The sequence below is a fragment of the Salvelinus alpinus genome, chromosome 5 (assembly GCF_045679555.1).
Source record: "Salvelinus alpinus chromosome 5, SLU_Salpinus.1, whole genome shotgun sequence".
In the NCBI taxonomy this organism is placed as follows: domain Eukaryota; kingdom Metazoa; phylum Chordata; class Actinopteri; order Salmoniformes; family Salmonidae; genus Salvelinus; species Salvelinus alpinus.
The window spans coordinates 61,401,112-61,418,672 of NC_092090.1; the positions used below are offsets into that span (position 1 = coordinate 61,401,112).

Here is a 17,561-nt window from a genome sequence, read left to right on the forward strand (position 1 = left end):
CGTCCTTGAGTTGCTCCGACAACCCCTGGTAAAAAACCGCTTGTAGTGATTCCTCATTCCAACCACTCTCCACAGCCAATGTCCTGAATTCTATCACAAAGTCTGCCACACTGAGAGCTCCTTGGCGAAGAGAGAACAAACGTTTAGCTGCGTCCTTACCTCGGACTGGATGGTCAAAAAGCTTTCTCATCTCTGCCGTGAAACCCTGGTATGACGTCATGCAGGTGTCCCGTCGATCCCAAACAGCTGAAGCCCATTCCAGAGCTCTACCACGCAGCAGCTCAATAACAAAAGCTATCCTAGCCTTATCTGTGGCGTAAGAGTAGGGCTGCAGATCAAAAACTAACCCACACTGCAAAAGAAATGAACGGCATCCTCCCAGATCTCCCTCGTACTTATCCGGTGTCGGAACCTTGGGCTCACGGAAGGAACCCGCTCCCGAATCGGCAGGTGATATGGGTGAAACAGGAAACAGATGATCCGCCGGCAACCTGAGCTGATCCTGGATACTCGTTAATCTATCCGATAAGTTCCGGATTGAACCCGCTATCTCGTGTAGCGCCGTGTTGTGTTGTCCCAACATCTTCTCCTGCTGGGTAATTGCATGGCAAACGGAGTCCAGGTCCGCTGGGTTCATCACTGGCCGGATCGTTCTGTCAGGGTTTACCAGAATTGGACCCAGAAGCAGACCAGGACAAGGTGAGTAAAAAGATGGTGAGTATTTATTAATCAATGAGAACGTGGAGGTAGATAGTTCCGGGTGGAGGAGCGGACAGCGGAGGTGGGTTGATGGGAGTGGATAGGCAGATCCAATGGATAACAACACACTGGCAACGAGCAGACAGGGATGGGGTATGGGTTCCGGGTGAATGGCTGTAAACAAAACAAACGGCGGTAAGTTAAAGTCAAGCAAGACGTACAAAACAATAAAACAAAACAAACTCTATAAACTGGAGGCTGGTTCGTGGGCACAACATACTGTTCTTGGCTAACGATCCGGCAGGGAATGGATGTCAGGTCAGAGCTTTTGAAGGGGAGAGGTGATGATCAGGACAGGTGTGCAGATTACTGATGGGATACAGGTGCGGGTGAACATCGATCTCCCAACAAGCTAATTCGCCCGGCAACCAGACAGGGTGCGTTCCAGGACACCGGAAACACACTCCAGGACAGAAACACAGGCAAACACAGACTCAGGAAGCGGGATTCGTGACACCAAAACTATGCCTATGACTGAAACATAAAGAAAATGGAAGTTTAAACCTGAGTTTAAAAAAGCCACCTCAGCATGAGTGGCCTCCAGCATGGCATAGATGACCAGATTACCCAGGTTGCATCCTGCTCGTCTCACGGCGGCGTAGCATCCATCCAAGGCCACGTCTATGTGGCACAGGACCTCTCCAAACATGTGCTGAGACAGAGTGACATAAATTCATAAATGTCAGCTTAGTGGCATCTGGCCAGGCTAGTAACACAGACACACACTACTGTAAGCTAATTAAGCTGCAACAACAGAAACTCACCTGCATATTATCAGTGTATCCTTTCACACTCTGCTGGATTCCTGACTCTTCCTCAAGGTCTTTCATTGTGGCCATCTTCACACAGCTGTACTTGAAAGTCCCATCCTGGTCCTTCACAACATCACTCTTCGAAAGGTACCTGAACTCTGAGCCACTCTTCACAATCAGAATCCCATTGACCTCCAGAACCCCGTACTCATGGTCATGTCCTCCCAGGATGAGATCCACACCGTTGGACTTGGATGCTAGCCTGATGCCATTACGCCACCTCCTGTGTGTGAGTGCGAGGCCCAGGTCAGCCCCTTTGTCCCTCAGCTCAGCAGACAGCCGATCTGCTGTCTCCACGTAGTCTATATACTTGATGTCGTTCTTGTCCACAGTGCCCAGGGTATCCATCCAGTCCTCCTCTACCAGGCCCATGAAATCCATCTTCAGGCCGTTCCACTCCAGGATGCTGCTGACCACGCCATGGACCAGTGTTTCACTAGTGAACCTTTGAGTGAGTGAACAATTGTTGTTTGTTTACATTAAAATGAAACACTGGATGTAAAACAACCAATAGCCCTTTAGGTACAACTGAAGATTTATTGACACTTGCGAAGTATTGTGCGCATAAGTGTGTTAACCCACCGGCATATATAGCCTAGTATTGCTCTGTGAAACTGACCTGTCATGGCCTCCCGGGTGGCGCAGTGGTCTAGGGCACTGCATCGCAGCGCTAGCTGTGCCACCAGAGATTCTGGGTCTGTGGGGCGACGCAGAATTGGCCTAGCATCGTCCGGGTTAGGGAGGGTTTGGCCGGTAGGGATATCCTTGTCCCATCGCGCACCAGCGACTCCTGTGGCAGGCCGGGCGCAGTGTGCGCTAACCAAGGTTGCCAGGTGCACGGTGTTTCCTCCGACACATTGGTGTGGCTGGCTTCCGGGTTGGATGCAGCATGTGTTAAGAAGCAGTGCGGCTTGGCTGGGTTGTGTTTCGGAGGACGCATGGCTTTCGACCTTCGTCTCTCCCGAGCCCGTACGGGAGTTGCAGCGATGAGACAAGATAGTAATTACTAACAATTGGATACCACAACATTGGGGAGAAAAAGGGGGTCGTTTTTAAAAAGAAAAAAAAAAAAAAAGAAAACTGACCTGTCATACACATTGCTAAGGAACCATGGGAAGGGCATCCTTTTAGTATGTTCTTCCAAGAGGTCCACACCGAAGTCAAATTCATGATTGCCTTAGACGAAGACAACGAAACAACATTAAGGGCTCTATTCAATCTGTAAAGTGGAAGTGTTACAGATTCCGTAATAGAAATGTAAACGTGATTTCCAATTGAGGCAACATATGCATAATTTACTGTGAATGCAGTCTCCGCTAAAACGGGAACATTGCCTTTAAATTTCAATCACCCTGTAAAACTGAACTATCGCGATGCGGATTGAATTGAGCCCTTATTAGTTTTGAGGGATCTCTGTGTGTGTGTGTGTGTGTGAGAGTGAGTGTGTGTGTGAGAGTGTGTGAGTGTGTGTGTGTGTGTGTGTGTGTGTGTGTGTGTGTGTGTGTGTGTGTGTGTGTGTGTGTGTGTGTGTGTGTGTGTGTGTGTGTGAGAGTGAGAGTGAGAGTGAGAGTGAGAGAGAGAGAGAGAGAGAGCTCTCAGTGTAATGAATTTGGAGAAAGGGATCCTCTCAGGATTATTTTTGTGTACAATTAAGTAGTAATGCATGGTTGGAGAGAAGCACTTACCATACACGGCACACTGGACTCCTAATTTATTTAGAACATCTACCATATGCTTTCCCTTGGTGACTGTGCTTAGCAAGGAAGGGCTCAGACAGTCACCACTGAAAACTATCAACGAATTTAGCGACTGTAATACTTTTAGAGCAGTGGCAAACCTGGGGGAGAAAACCATGGCTAACATTTAGTTTTGTGAAATTCTAATGTTTACAAAGGCTAGCTAGATTGCCCAACGCTAGACAGAGTGAAATTTCAACCAGACTTGATCCAGCCAACGAAAGTTAAAGTTAGTTAGGCCTAAGTGTTTTTTTGAAACGTTAGCTAGCTTGCGGCTCCGCCAACCAGTTATTCTGGTCTTGCTTCTATTTCGTACACATAATTAAAGTGTAAAATAGTGAGAACTACTTCCGGTTTGTTACATGGTACCTCTGTTTCCAAACTTGAGAGATTGTTATCCATTTGTATTAGGCTACTGCTGGTGATTGTTGCAGAACTTGCTGTCCTGTCTTTTGCCTTTTTTGCGTAGAGGACGCACTGGAGCCAACTGTATGTTGTTAACTTGAATTTGTCTCTTTGGAGATAAATGGTCACGCACCCTGAAGATGAGCGCATGAGACGCAATGAACAACCAACGCATTTCTACAATTTAGACCGGCAGGCCTAGGTAATTAAATATGACAAAATAACAAACATCTAGTCTATTGTAACTCTTGTTTTAATTAGTTTAATTATGTTACATAAGAAATTAGAAACATACTAATTAGCCTACGCAAAACACTGTGCGTGGGATTTCAGCACCTGGACAGCTCCATGCAAGCTTTCAGGTGCAAGCGGTGTTGTAGCAATGCACTTTGGACACTGAATTGAATCTATTGTAGGTCGACACATAAAGGTCCAGATGTCATCTCGATATCCTGTTTTAACTGATATTTGACCATGTCACAAACTAACGTTATTAATTAAACTTACAAAACGTAAATTTCTTTGAATTTTGGTTAAGTTTATAAACTGGGATGAACCAGACTTAGCCTAATAACCTTTAATAACTTTTTTCAAATTGGCCTACAGTTGTTTCATATTATAACCAATGTCCATGTTCGGCCTAGACTAGGCTATTTAACGAGAATACACATTTCGCCCGAGCCTATAGGCTAGCCTATATCAGTGAGTCTGGTTTGCTGGGTCCTATTAGTTAGTATTGCTGCCCTATGGGTGTGCAGTGTTGCCAGCCACGTCAGGCCTGTAGCAACTGCTCCGCTCGTCTCTTGTCTCACCAAGGCAAGGTTAGATACACTCTGGAGAAACTCGAAGAAAAAGACCTTGGGAACAAAATCGGCATATTGGCAACTAGGAATAGATTTCCTGTCGGTTTCCAGTGGGTTAGTGATGAAGCAGGTGTTAGAATTGCATTAAGTGACATTGCTTTATTATTTAGACGTTTGGCGACGTTTTTGCGTTTCCAAAAGAGAGGGTGTGCATACATTGCTGAAGACCCCACGCAATCCGTCTTATTAGTGTTTAATTGAAACGCGCAATTATAAGAAATGGTTGCATTTGGTGAATGCCAGTGAATGCGATTGCTTTCCACCGACCAACACGGCGGCGGTGCGCTAGGAAGGACACTTCAGCTAGCTGGATCCCGGGTCGGGTGTGTACATAGGCTTCCGTTACCGTATACTATCAGCTGTAGTGAAGGTGACTTGCGCCCCCTTTGCAGTCGAGGCAATGCGGAGAGGAGTCGCGAGCGCTCATCCGGTACTTCTGCGCTCTGAGGAATGCCTGCAAACATCTCTGCTTTTTCTTAGACTTTCTTAGACTTTTTCTTAGAGAGAGGTAGAGAGAAAAAATATCTGCTTTTTCTTAAACAGTAGAGAGAGGTAGAGAGAGGTAGAGAGAGATAGAGAGAGAGAGAGAGAGAGAGAGAGAGAGAGAGAGAGAGAGAGAGCAAGAGCAATAATAAACCACAGATAAACTGTCTCGTCACCAAAATAGCCTAGCCCAAAAACGAAAGAGAGAACAGGATATCGGCGAATATAGGTGGTGGGGTATAACGTTCTGTATTAGAGCTGTTTTACTACTGGATGTGTATGCATGAGTTCTGCACCGAATGGGCGCAAGAACCGCCCCAGATCCACCGGGAACATCTTCCAGATCGGCAAGGCTTCCTACCGAGACCCGGAGAGGAGGGAGAGCACGGAGAGCACACGCAAAGCCCAGCGCGCCGTGACAGACTGTAGAATGGTAGGTATCGAGCTTGCGACATTTAACTCACAATGCTTATTTCCTCTGCATGTTGCAGCTAAAGTCGCGTGTTCATCCACCCTTTCTTTATTTCTTTCTTGAAAGTCATTTCATCCGTTTGCACTGATATTGGCTGTTTAAACTGCAACAAACTGCAAATGCACCCACCCCCTCCATTGTATGTAGGCCTATTGTCTGGTGAAAATGAAATCCATTTGCGTTGCTGTTGTTGCAGAGAAGACAAATTGACCTGCTCAGGGTTTTTTTTTTACCCGTTTTTTGTCATTGATTGCGATGGTGGGATTTGCATTTTGGAGCATCAAGTGTTGAATGTTTTGGGGTGATCTCCAATATCGCCTACATTTCAGAGTTGTCTAACGGGCTCTGTTTGATGGACGCAGATGGCCACTGATTTGACAGGTGCTGGCAGAACCGTCCATATGTATTCTCTCCCCGCTCATACTGTGCATCAGTGAACGTCATTGAGTCTCAGTACCCGGAGAACAGCAGAATGCTCCTGAGTCTCGAGCGCTGGTAGAAATGAAAAGCGTTGTCCCGTCCAAAGGATTCAACGCTCTACTTCGTTCGATGCACATAGCCGGACTTAGCATAATGTGTTGTCGTCAATTAATAATTCATTAATTTTACATAGGTACATTCACTTTGTCATTTCATATCCTATATACCTAATGTTGTTAGGCATCAATATTGATTAGCCTATATTTTGTAGTGTGGAGGTTAGAATAATACCCCTGTCCAGGGATCAGTGCTTTTTTGGAAATGGCTGTCAATTTATTCAAGATATGCTCTGGTTTAGAGAGGAACAATGGACTGAAAGGCGTGGAGTTGCTGTCCATAGGATGGTGCTGAATAGCTAAGGTAGTTATTGAACCTGCAGTGCGGACGTCTTCATTGTCTCCCCACTGTAAAAACCTAAAGCTGTTAAATTGACAGCCCACCTGTAGATATAGGATGACTATTGCTCTGATCTAACCTACAAGTCAATATGTTGTTCTGGCAACTGCTGTCGCAAGTAGGCCTATTGCAACTTTGTCTGCTGCTGAAATGTTTACAATTCCCCATGAGAAAGCCACATATGTTTACAGTAGCCGGCATAATCTAACCTAAAGTGCATTTGTAAAGTATTTAGACCCCTTAACTTTTGCCACATTTTGTTATGTTACAGCCTTATTCTAAAATGGATTTAAAAAAAATAATTCCCTCATCAATCTACACACATTACCCCATAATGATGAAGCGAAAACTTTTTTTTATTTTTTTTAGAAATGTGTTAAAAAAAAATACAAATAAATAACAGAAATACCTTATTTACATAAGTATTCAGACCCTTTGCTATGATACTCCAAATTGAGCACAGGTTCATCCTGTTTCCATTGATCATCTTTGAGATGTTTCGACAACTTGATTGGAGTCCACCTGTGGTAAATTAAATTGATTGGACATGATTTGGAAAGGCAACTGTCTATATAAGGTCCCAAAGTTGACAGTGTATATCAGAGCAAAACCAGGTCGAAGAAATTGTCCATAGAGCTCCGAGACAGGATTGTGTGGAGGAACAGATCTGGGGAAGGGTACCAACATTTTCTTTGCAGCATTGGAGGTCCCCAAGAACACAGTGGCCTCCATCATTCTTAAATCGAAGAAGTTTGGAACCACCAAGACTCTTCCTAGAGCCGGACGGCCAAACTGAACAATCGGGGGAGAAGGGCCTTGGTCAGGGAGGAGACCAAGAACCCGATGGTCACTCTGACAGAACTCCAGATTCCTCTGTGGAGATGGCAGAACCTTCCAGAAGGACAACCATCTCTGCAGCACTCCACCAAACAGGCCTTTATGGTAGAGTAGCCAGATGGAAGCCACTCCTCAGTAAAAGGCACATGACAGCCTGCTTGGAGTTTGCCAAAAGGCACATAGAGGACTCTCAGACCATGAGAAACAAGATTCTCTGTTCTGATGAAACCAAGATTGAACTCTTTGGCCTGAATGCCAAGTGTCACATCTGGAGGAAACCTGGTACCATCCCTAAGCTGAAGTATGGTGGTGGCAGCATCATGCTGTGGGGAGGTTTTTCAGCGGCAGGGACTGGGAGACTAGTCAGGATCGAAGGAAAGATGAAAGGAGCAAAGTACAGAGAGATCCTTGATGAAAACCTGCTCCAGAGCGCTCAGTACCTCAGACTGGGCGAAGATTAACCTTCCAACAGGACAACGACCCTAAGCACACAGCCAAGACAACGCAGGAGTGGCTTCGGGACAAATCTTTGAGTGTCCTTGAGTGGCCCAGTCAGAGCCCGGACTTGAACCTGATCGAACATCCATGGAGAGATCTGAAAATAGCTGTGCAGCAACGCTCCCCATCCAACCTGACAGAGCTTGACAGGATCTGAGATGAATGGGAGAAATGGGAGAAACTCCCCAAATACAGGTGTGCCAAGCTTGTAGCATCATACCTAAGAAGACCTGAGGCTGTAACCGCTGCCAAAGGCGCTTCAACAAAGTACTTAGTAAAGGGTCTGAATGCTTATGTAAATGTGATATTTCAGTTTGTTATTTTTTATAAATTGGCCCAAAAAATCTAAAAAACAGTTGTTGCTTTGTCATTATGGGGTATTGTGTGTTGATTGATCAGGGGGGAACATTTAATCCATTTTAGAATAAGTCTGTAACGTAATTTTTTGGGGAAAAAGTCAAGATGTCTAAATACTTTCCGAATGCACTTTACATGGAAGAACTTTGTACGGTCTTGCTGTGGCTCGTGACAGAGGAACCTAATATCCGAGGTCCAAATAATATTAAATCATGTTTATTTCATTTTACCCCCCAGATCGTCCAGGAGTTTAACACACTTGTGGCCCTGTATCGTGAACTGGTCATCTCCATTGGCGAGATCTCCGTCGACTGCCCCTCAATACGGGCCGAGATGCACAAGACGCGAACTAAAGGCTGTGAGATGGCAAGAGCTGCACACCAGAGCCTGTCAGTCATTTCGGGGTAAGTAGCTGTCGCTGTCCCTGGTGTTGAATGGCAACTATTGTTCTCTCTCACAGACATGGGCCACAGCCTTCATTTAAAACCTCACCTTGGAAATGTTACCTCGGTTTCAGACTCTGCTTTCAGTTTAGAGTGGCCTGTGTGAGCTTTGATTTTTGTTCTGACTGATCTGTACATTTTTGTAATTGCAGCGTAGAACACACTATGGATATGCATGTTTTGTTTTAATTTATTAACTTTATTTAGCAACAGAGTTTTAAATGACCCTATCTACCACAGGAATCCAGTTGTAATTTGTTTTGTAAGGTATTCCATAACTATGGTCCATTAAAACAAAAGGTAGGATTTACCAAACTTTGTGGAGACAAGCGGGACCTCAAGAGTTAACCAACCCTGCCCAACGGATTTGGTATCTCAGATTTTTATATTTCAGCAGGGAAGTGAGGTACACTATACACAGTTGAACAGTACATACACTTAGGTTGGAATCATTAAAACTCTATAGTTTTAACAAACTATAGTTTTGGCAAGTCGGTTAGGACATCTACTTGGTGCATGACACAAGTAATCTTTTCAACAATTGTTTACAGACAGATTATTTCACTTATAATTCACTGTATCACAATTCCAGTGGGTCAAAAGTGTACATAAACTAAGTTGAATGTGCATTTAAACAGCTTGGAAAATTCCAGAAAATGATGTCATGGCTTTAGAAGCTTCTGATAGGCTAATTGACATAATTTGAGTCAATTGGAGGTGTACCTGTGGATGTATATCAAGGCCTACCTTCAAACTCAGTGCCTCTTTGCTTGACATCATGGGAAAATCAAAAGAAATCAGCCAAGACCTCAGAAAAAAAATTGTAGACCTCCACAAGTCTGGTTCATCCTTGGGAGCAATTTCCAAACGCCTGAAGGTACCACGTTCATCTGTACAAACAATAGTATGCAAGTACAAACACCATGGGACCACGCAGCTGTCATACCGCTCAGGAAGGAGAGGCGTTCTGTCTCCTAGAGATGAATGTACTTTGGTGCAAAAGTGCAAATCAATCCCAGAACAACAGCAAAGGATCTTGTGAAGATTCTGGAGGAAACAGGTACAAAAATATCTTTATCCACAGTAAAACGAGTCCTATATCGACATAACCTGAGAGGCCGCTCAGCAAGGAAGAAGCCACTGCTCCAAAACCACCATAAAAAAGCCAGACTACGGTCTGCAACTGCACATGGGGACAAAGATCATACTTTTTGGAGCAATATCCTCTGGTCTGATGAAACACATATTGAACTGTTTGGCCATAATGACCATCGTTATGTTTGGAGGAAAAAAGGGGGATGCTTGCAAGCCGAAGAATACCATCCCAACCGTGAAGCACGGGGTGGCAGCATCCTGTTGTGGGGGTGCTTTGCTGCAGGAGGGACTGGTGCACTTCACAAAATAGATGGCCTCATGAGGGAGGAAAATGATGTGGATATATTGAAGCAACATCTCAAGAAATCAGTCAGGAAGTTAAAGCTTGGTCGCAAATGGGTCTTCCAAATGCACAATGACCCCAAGCATACTTCCAAATATGTGGCAAAATGGCTTAAGGACAACAAAGTCAAGGTATTGGAGTGGCCATCACAAAGCCCTGACCTCAATCCTATGGAAAATTTGTGGGCAGAACTGAAAAAGCGTGTGCGAGCCAGGAGACCGACAAACCTGACTCAGTTAGACCAGCTCTGTCAGGAGGAATGGGCCAAAATTTACCCAACTTATTGTGGGAAACTTGTGGAAGGCTACCCGAAACGTTTGACCCAAGTTAAACAATTTAAAGGCAATGCCACCAAATACTAGTTGAGTGTATGTAAACTTCTGACCCACTGGGAATGTGATGAAAGAAATAAAAGCTGAAATAAATCATTCTCTCTGCTATTATTCTGACATTTCACATTCTTAAAATAAAGTGGTGATCCTAACTGACCTAAAACAGGGAATTTTTACTAGGATTAAATGTCAGGAATTGTGAAAAACTGAGTTTAAATGTATTTGGCTAAGGTGTATGTAAACCTCCGACTTCAACTGTATACAAAAGTATGTGGTCACCCCTTCAAATTTGTGGATTCTGCTATTTCAGCCACACCCGTTGCTGACAGGTGTATACAATCGAGCACACAGCCATGCAATCTCCGTAGACAAACATTGGCAGTAGAATGGCCTTACTGAAGAGCTCAGTGACTTTCAACATGGCCTCATCATAAGATGCCACCTTTCCAACAAGTCAGTACGTCAAATTTCTGCCCTGCTAGATCTGCCCCGGTGTCACGCCCTGGCCTTAGTATTCTTTGTTTTCTTTATTATTTTAGTTAGGTCAGGGTGTGACATGGGGAATGTATGTGTTTTTGGATTGTCTAGGGGTTTGTATGTTAAATGGGTCAGTGTCTTGTCTAGGTGTTTGTATGTCTATGGCTGCCTAGATTGGTTCTCAATTAGAGGCAGCTGTGGTTCATTGTCTCTGATTGAGAGCCATATTTAAGGCAGCCATAGGCATTGGGTTTTGTGGGTAATTGTCTATGTAGAACGTTTGTAGCTTTTGTATTGCACTTACCTTTGTAGCTTCACGGTCGTTTGTTGTTTTGTTATAAGTGTTCATTTCGTGTTTCACTCGTCTCTAATAAAAGAGAATGTATTTTTCACACGCTGCGTTTTGGTCCTCTCTCTCACCGCAAGACGATCGTGACACCCGGTCAATTGTCGGTGCTGTTATTGTGAAGTGGAAATGTCTAGGAGCAGCAATGGCTCAGCCACAATGTGATAGGCCACACAAGCTCACAGAATAGGACCGCCAAAATCAGATTGCAGCTCTAACAAAGCTTGGTCAACATTCGGTGTAATGACATACATAACCGTATTGTCTGCATACAGATGAATATTACAGGATTTAAGACATAGACCAATGTCATTTGTGTAAATAGTAACGAGAACAGGTAACAAAATCAACACTTTTCATAATATCAAGGAATCTAGACTTGACACCATCAGAAGGCACCCATTGTGTCATATCTGTCAAATAGTTCTTAAACCATTTGCAAGACTCCTTATCCAGTTTTTGAATGAGTAGGGAAGGGTCAACGGTCTCGAATGCCTTGGAAAGGTCTATAAATAAGGCAGCACAATGTTTTCTATGATCTAGGTCATTTAACACATCATCTTAAACAAGCAATGTGGCTGAAACAGTATGTCCAGATCTAAAAACAGATTAGTAGATATTTAAAATAGAGTGAAGTTAAATAAGTTCTCAGCTGGGAGTTGGTCAGGGATTCTAATACCTTGTCTAGTCAAGATAACTTGGAGATTGGGCAGTAATTATCTAAGTCAGAAGGATTTTTGCCCTTACTGTATGTAGGGGGAGGACATGTGCCTCTTTCCAAATCTTAGGGATAAGACCAGTAGCGATTGTTAAGTAAAAAATACAGGTTAAAGATTCAACAATGAGTGGGGCAGAGAGCGGTAGTAAGAAGGGGTCAGGTGAATCAACCCTGTGGATTTTTTACATCGATCTTTAGCAAGGCACTTAATACATCATAGACATCAAATGGTTGAAATGAAAATAAATGATGTGAGTCTGTAAGAGCATCATTCTTTACAGTCTGTTCTGAGGTGACAAAAGGACTGCCTGTTTTGGAATTACATACATTTTTATAGACTATCCTTTCAAACAGGTGGCCAGCTGAATCAAAATGGTTATACACTACACACAAACATTTTGTCTAGTATGGGACTAGTATGTCAAAACCTGCGGTGGCAACGAGAGGGTGGGGTTTTGTTTCAAAGATTTGACCACTTTCCAGAAGTTGACTGGATTACCACCACTCTCCAATACACAACTTTTCTAACCAGAGATAGACATCTATTTCTCAAATGTCTGAAGGACTGCCAATCAGACATATAATCTTCAGTCTAGCCTTAGCCCGAGCTACATTTCTTTACTGCAATTTCTCAGACAATTCATGCATGAATCAAGGATCAGATTTGTCTTTTATCCTTAGTTTTTTTTACGGCGCATATTTATCTGCAACAGAGTTAAACAGGGAAATAGAACAATTAAGGGCCTGTCCGAGTCAGTGATAGTTGACACAACACAACAGTCACTCAACTTCAGGTCAGACAAAAACATTTTGCTCATTAAAATTCCTATAATTTCTCTTTTTAATAATGCGTGAGCCAGTTTTAGGTAGTTTTGTAAGGACCGATGCTGGGAGACGAGAAGCAAGTACAGGGAGTGAACATTTAATGGATATTAGACAAGAAACAAACAAGGACAGCGTCTGGACAGGGGAAAACATAACGACATCAATGCTGACACAGGGAACAAACTGAGAAGCAGACAGATATAAAGGGGCAATCAACAAAGTAAAGGAGTCCAGGTGAGTCCAATGAGCGCTGATGCGTGTAATGATAGTAACAGGTGTGCATAATGAAGGGCAGCCTGGCACCCTTGAGTGCCAGAGAAGGGAAGTGGGAGCAGGTGTGACAGTACCCCCATCCCCCCTCTAGGGGCGCCACCCGAGGCATGGCGCTAGACTAGCAGGCTGAGGCGTAGAAGCCCAACGAGTCGGCTGAGGCATGGGAGCCCGACGAGCCGGCTGAGGCATGAAAGCCCGACGATCCCGCAGAGGCGTGGGAGCCTGACGAGCCGGCAAAGGCGTAGGAGCCCGACGAGCCAGCTGAGGCATGACGTGGGATGGAAGCCTGCCGAGCCAACCGAGGCAAGGAAACCTCTCGAGCCAGCTAAGGCGTGGAAGCGTGACGAGCCAGCTGAGGCACCCCCGGCAGCACCCGGCAGCACCCGGACCCGACATCACCACCAAAACCATAAACAAGAACTCCCTGATGCTTCAAATAGTGGTGTCAGACGCTGGGAGAAGAGAAGCAAGTACATGGAGTGAACATTTAATGGATAGTAGACAAGAAACAAACAAGGATAGCGTCTGGACAGGGGAAAACGTAACAACAAAGTAATGGAGTCCATGTGAGTCCAATAAGCGCTGATGCGCGTAATGATGGTGACAGTTGTGTGTAATGAAGGGCAGCCTGGTGCCCTCGAGCGCCAGAGAGGGGAAGCGGGAGCAGGCATGACAAGTTTAACATCTCTTATGCAGGTAATGTTACAATGGTCACTGAACTCATTGGCAAATATCCCATTGGCTGTAAACGTATGAAGGGCATTTGTTAGAATAATATCTAAGAGAGTAGATTTTTCAGAGTGTTTAAAGTTGAGGCGAGTTGGTTTAGTAATCAAATGAGTTAGATTTAGCTCAGTACAAATATCTTTCAGCCTATCAAATACTAGCAACAACCAATCCAGATTAAGATCACCCACTATTAATAATTTGGATTTAGCATAATTAGACAATTTGCAAAGAGCACATAAGGAGGCCGAGGGAGGGTGATATATTCCCACTACCGTCAGATGAGCATTATTACCAATGCCCACATTTAAGACTAGACATTCAAATTGCTTAGGTACAGGGATGGTAATGGATACAGAAACATTTAAATGGCTCTTTATCTATATAGCGACACCACCTCCTCAGCCATCTCTGTCAGATCTAAAAACATTATAACCAGTCAGAGACACATCAGAGTCCGGCATAGACTTCTTTAGCCAAGATGCAGCTATAACCAGAATGTCCACGTTGGTTTGAGAATCCGGAGTTACAATCAAATCCATTTTTGAAATCAAACTTCTTGCATTTACATGAATCAGTCCAAGGCCGCAACTGCAGGATTTCAGATCAGCAGGAGTTTCTAATACGAACATGCCACATTCAGCAGGTGAATGGTGTTGGCCATGGTGTTGGCTTTAATTGGAATAGATACAAGATTTCATAGAACTGAACCATTAGGCCTGTGCCTCGAACAAGGACATGGATTAAAACAAGAGTCAATAAGGTTTACTTGTTGCGGGCAAGGAATGATATCCCATCAAATTTGTAGTACCTATTCGATACTAGCACTTAGCATCCTAGCTCCTCCTGTTTGGGTGAAAGCCCTCCCTTTTTAAGAACTGAGGACATTCCCAAAATAAGTAGAAATTGACAATAATATCCAACACTCTTTTGAGAGAAGAGTTTCGACTTCATCCAAGAGTCCAGCGAAAATAGCCAGGATAAACGAGCCTGTGGGACGTTGTCTGTGGATTGCTCCAGGGGATGGCTCAGTAACCCAGGACCAGAATTTGAGTGGGAAGGACTTGGGGGGGCGGAGTAGGTTCCTCGTTGGAGGCCCCTGGTGAAGTCAGGGGGCTCAGTGATGAAAAACGGTTTGAGAGCTGCAGATCTGGACGAGAGGGGAGATGGAGAATGCATTGGAGTGATCCTCCTCTCCTGCTTCTAACGATTCCACTTTGCTTCAGATGGTGTAGTTCTCCGGTTCTCGTTGGTGGGGTGTGTTGATACAGGAAAGTGGCCCAAGGTAGTATCCTCAGTAGCTATTGCAGAAGAGCCCAATCTCTTAGAGCAGGTATTCTCAGGGGTACGCGCAAGGCTGTCGGATGTACGCCAAATAAAAATGTGATTGATAAAAAATATATATATTTTCAAATAGTACATTCATATTTTTCAATGGAGCTACACATTTGGGTGAGGTTTTATTGTTGCCTGAGTAGCCTCGTTTCACTGCCAAAAATACAATTAAACCATCTAGTGTTCAGCGGAATAACAACACAATGTCAAATACAGGTAGCCTAGTCAAAAAATTAGCATTCAATCACATTAACCTTTACTCTCTCGCGGGAAATGTTCACTCTTGCGCAGACATTTCGAAACAAAACATGACAATTACATTTTTTTGCCACAGGAGTTTTTTGAGCGAGAATAAAGACGACTTTCGAGTAGTAAGAAGTATAAAAGCAACAGATACCATTAATAAGAAGGTGCTAGAAGCGTTTTATATTGTGAGCTACCGAGTGGCTAGGACAGGCAAGCCGCATACTTAATTCTTCCTCCTGCAGCAGATATGGCTGGGACAATGCTAGGGGAAAGGCCCAAAAAACTATACAGACAATGACTTCATCAAACAACACTGTTTCACGACGCATCAGTGACATAGCATGAGAGGTTTTGAAACAATTACTGCTTCGCATACAAGCCAGTGAATTCTATGCGTTACAGCTGGATGAGTCAACAGACATGGTATATGTCCGTTACGTTTATGGGGGTCAATTAAGGAAGACATCCTCTTCTGCAAACCACTGGAAACCAGGACAACATGAGAGGATATTTTTAAAGTACTGGACAGCTTTGTGACATCAAATGGACTTTGGTGGATGTGTTGGTATCTGTACTGATGGCGCAAAAGCCATGACAGGGAGATCTAGGGGAGTGGTAATGCCTGTGCAAGCAGTTGCTCCCGACGCCACTTGGGTACAACACAGCATCCACCGATAAGCTCTTGCCGCCAAGAGAATGCCTGAGAGATGGTAAGACGTTTTGGACACTACAGTGAAAATTGTTAACTTTGTTAAAGCAAGGCCCTTGTGTATTTTCTGCACTATGCAATGATATGGGCAGCGACCATGTAACGCTATTACAACATACAGAAGTGCGCTGGTTATCAAGGGGCAATGTATTGATACTTTATTTTTTTAATTGAGAGACGAGCTTAACGTTTTCTTTACTGACCATAATTTTCACTTGTCTGACCGCTTGCATGATGACGTGTTAATCACACGACTGGCCAATCTGGGTGATGTTTCTTCTCGCCTGAATGATCTGAATCTAGGATTACAGGGACTCTCCGCAACTATATTCAATGTGCGGAACAAAATTGAGGCTATGATTAAGAAGTTGGAGCTCTTTTCTGTCTGCATTTAACAAGGACAACACAGAGGTCTTTTCATCATTGTTAGATTTTTGGTGCGCAAGTGAACTCAAGCTTACGTACAATGTCAAATGTGATATAGCGAAGCACCTGAGTGAGCTGGGTGCGCAATTACGCAGGTACTTCCCCAAAACGGGCGACACAAACAACTGGATTCGTTATCCCTTTCATGCCCTGCCTCCAGTCCATTTACCGATATCTGAACAAGAGAGCCTCATCGGAATTGCAACTAACGGTTCTGTGAAAATATAATTTAATCAGAAGCCACGGACAGATTTCTGGAGTTTCTTGCCTTGGCAAATTGCGCTGTTAAGACACTGATGCCCTTTGCAACCACGTACCTATGTGAGAGTGGATTCTCAGCCCTCACTAGCATGAAAACTAAATACAGGCACAGACTGTGTGTGTGAAATGATTTAAGACTGGGACTCTCTTCAATACAACCCAACATTGCAGAGTTACGTGCATCCTTTCAAGCACACCCTTCTCATTAACCTGTGGTGAGTTATTCACAATTTTTTATGAACAAATAAGGTTTTATATGTAAGATGGCTAAATAAAGAGCAAAATGATTGATTATTATTATTATATTATTATTTGTGCCCTGGTCCTATAAGAGCTCTTTGTGACTTCCCACGAGCCGGGTTGTGACAAAAACTCACACTCATTCGTATGTTAAATAAATGTATCGTATAGTGTGTGTGTGGCAGGCTTACAAATGATGTCAAAAACAACATTTGAGAGAGCACTGACCCTGGTGCCAGGGGGGTACGTAGCTGGAGGCGGAATGTTTGAAGGGGTACGGGACTATAAAAAGTTTGGGAACCACTGTCATAGAGCACCCTGGCTTTTCCTCTCGGTGATTTAGAATTGTTTTATCAGAAACAGCATGCGGTCTTGAAGTCTCCTTAAGGTGTCAGCATGCTTTAGTTCAGCTGGCACCTAGCCACGTTCGGCTAGGCGAAATGAATGAGTGTGCTTGTGTAACGGATGTGAAATGGCTAGCTAGTTAGCGGGTACGCGCTAATAGCGTTTCAATCGGTTACGTCACTTGCTCTGAGACTTGAAGTAGGGTTTCCCCTTGCTCTGCAAGGGCCGCGGCTTTTGTGGAGCGATGGGTAACGACGCTTCGTGGGTGACTGTTGTTGATGTGTGCAGAGGGTCCCTGGTTCGCGCCCGTGTCGGGGCGAGGG

At 44.1% G+C, this 17,561-nt stretch overlaps 2 protein-coding genes across 2 annotated transcripts in view; one reads left to right on the forward strand and one right to left on the reverse strand.

Moving 5' to 3' along the window:
• Positions 1 to 803: 803 nt before the first annotated feature.
• Positions 804 to 2,234, reverse strand: LOC139575318 (trifunctional nucleotide phosphoesterase protein YfkN-like). Its single transcript, XM_071400257.1, has 3 exons — positions 2,191 to 2,234; positions 1,524 to 2,016; positions 804 to 1,411 (listed from the first exon to the last, which is right to left on the reverse strand). Exons 1-3 carry the CDS (start codon positions 2,232 to 2,234, stop codon positions 1,112 to 1,114), a joined length of 837 nt encoding a protein of 278 aa, XP_071256358.1. The 3' UTR covers positions 804 to 1,111.
• Positions 2,235 to 5,147: 2,913 nt separating this feature from the next.
• Positions 5,148 to 17,561, forward strand: part of LOC139576427 (regulator of G-protein signaling 7-binding protein A-like) — a 30,006-nt gene continuing 17,592 nt past the window's right edge. The window contains exons 1-2 of the mRNA XM_071402546.1: positions 5,148 to 5,491; positions 8,336 to 8,502. Coding sequence (XP_071258647.1) covers positions 5,342 to 5,491; positions 8,336 to 8,502 — 317 coding nt within the window. The 5' untranslated portion in view covers positions 5,148 to 5,341. The remainder of the gene's footprint in view (positions 5,492 to 8,335; positions 8,503 to 17,561) is intronic.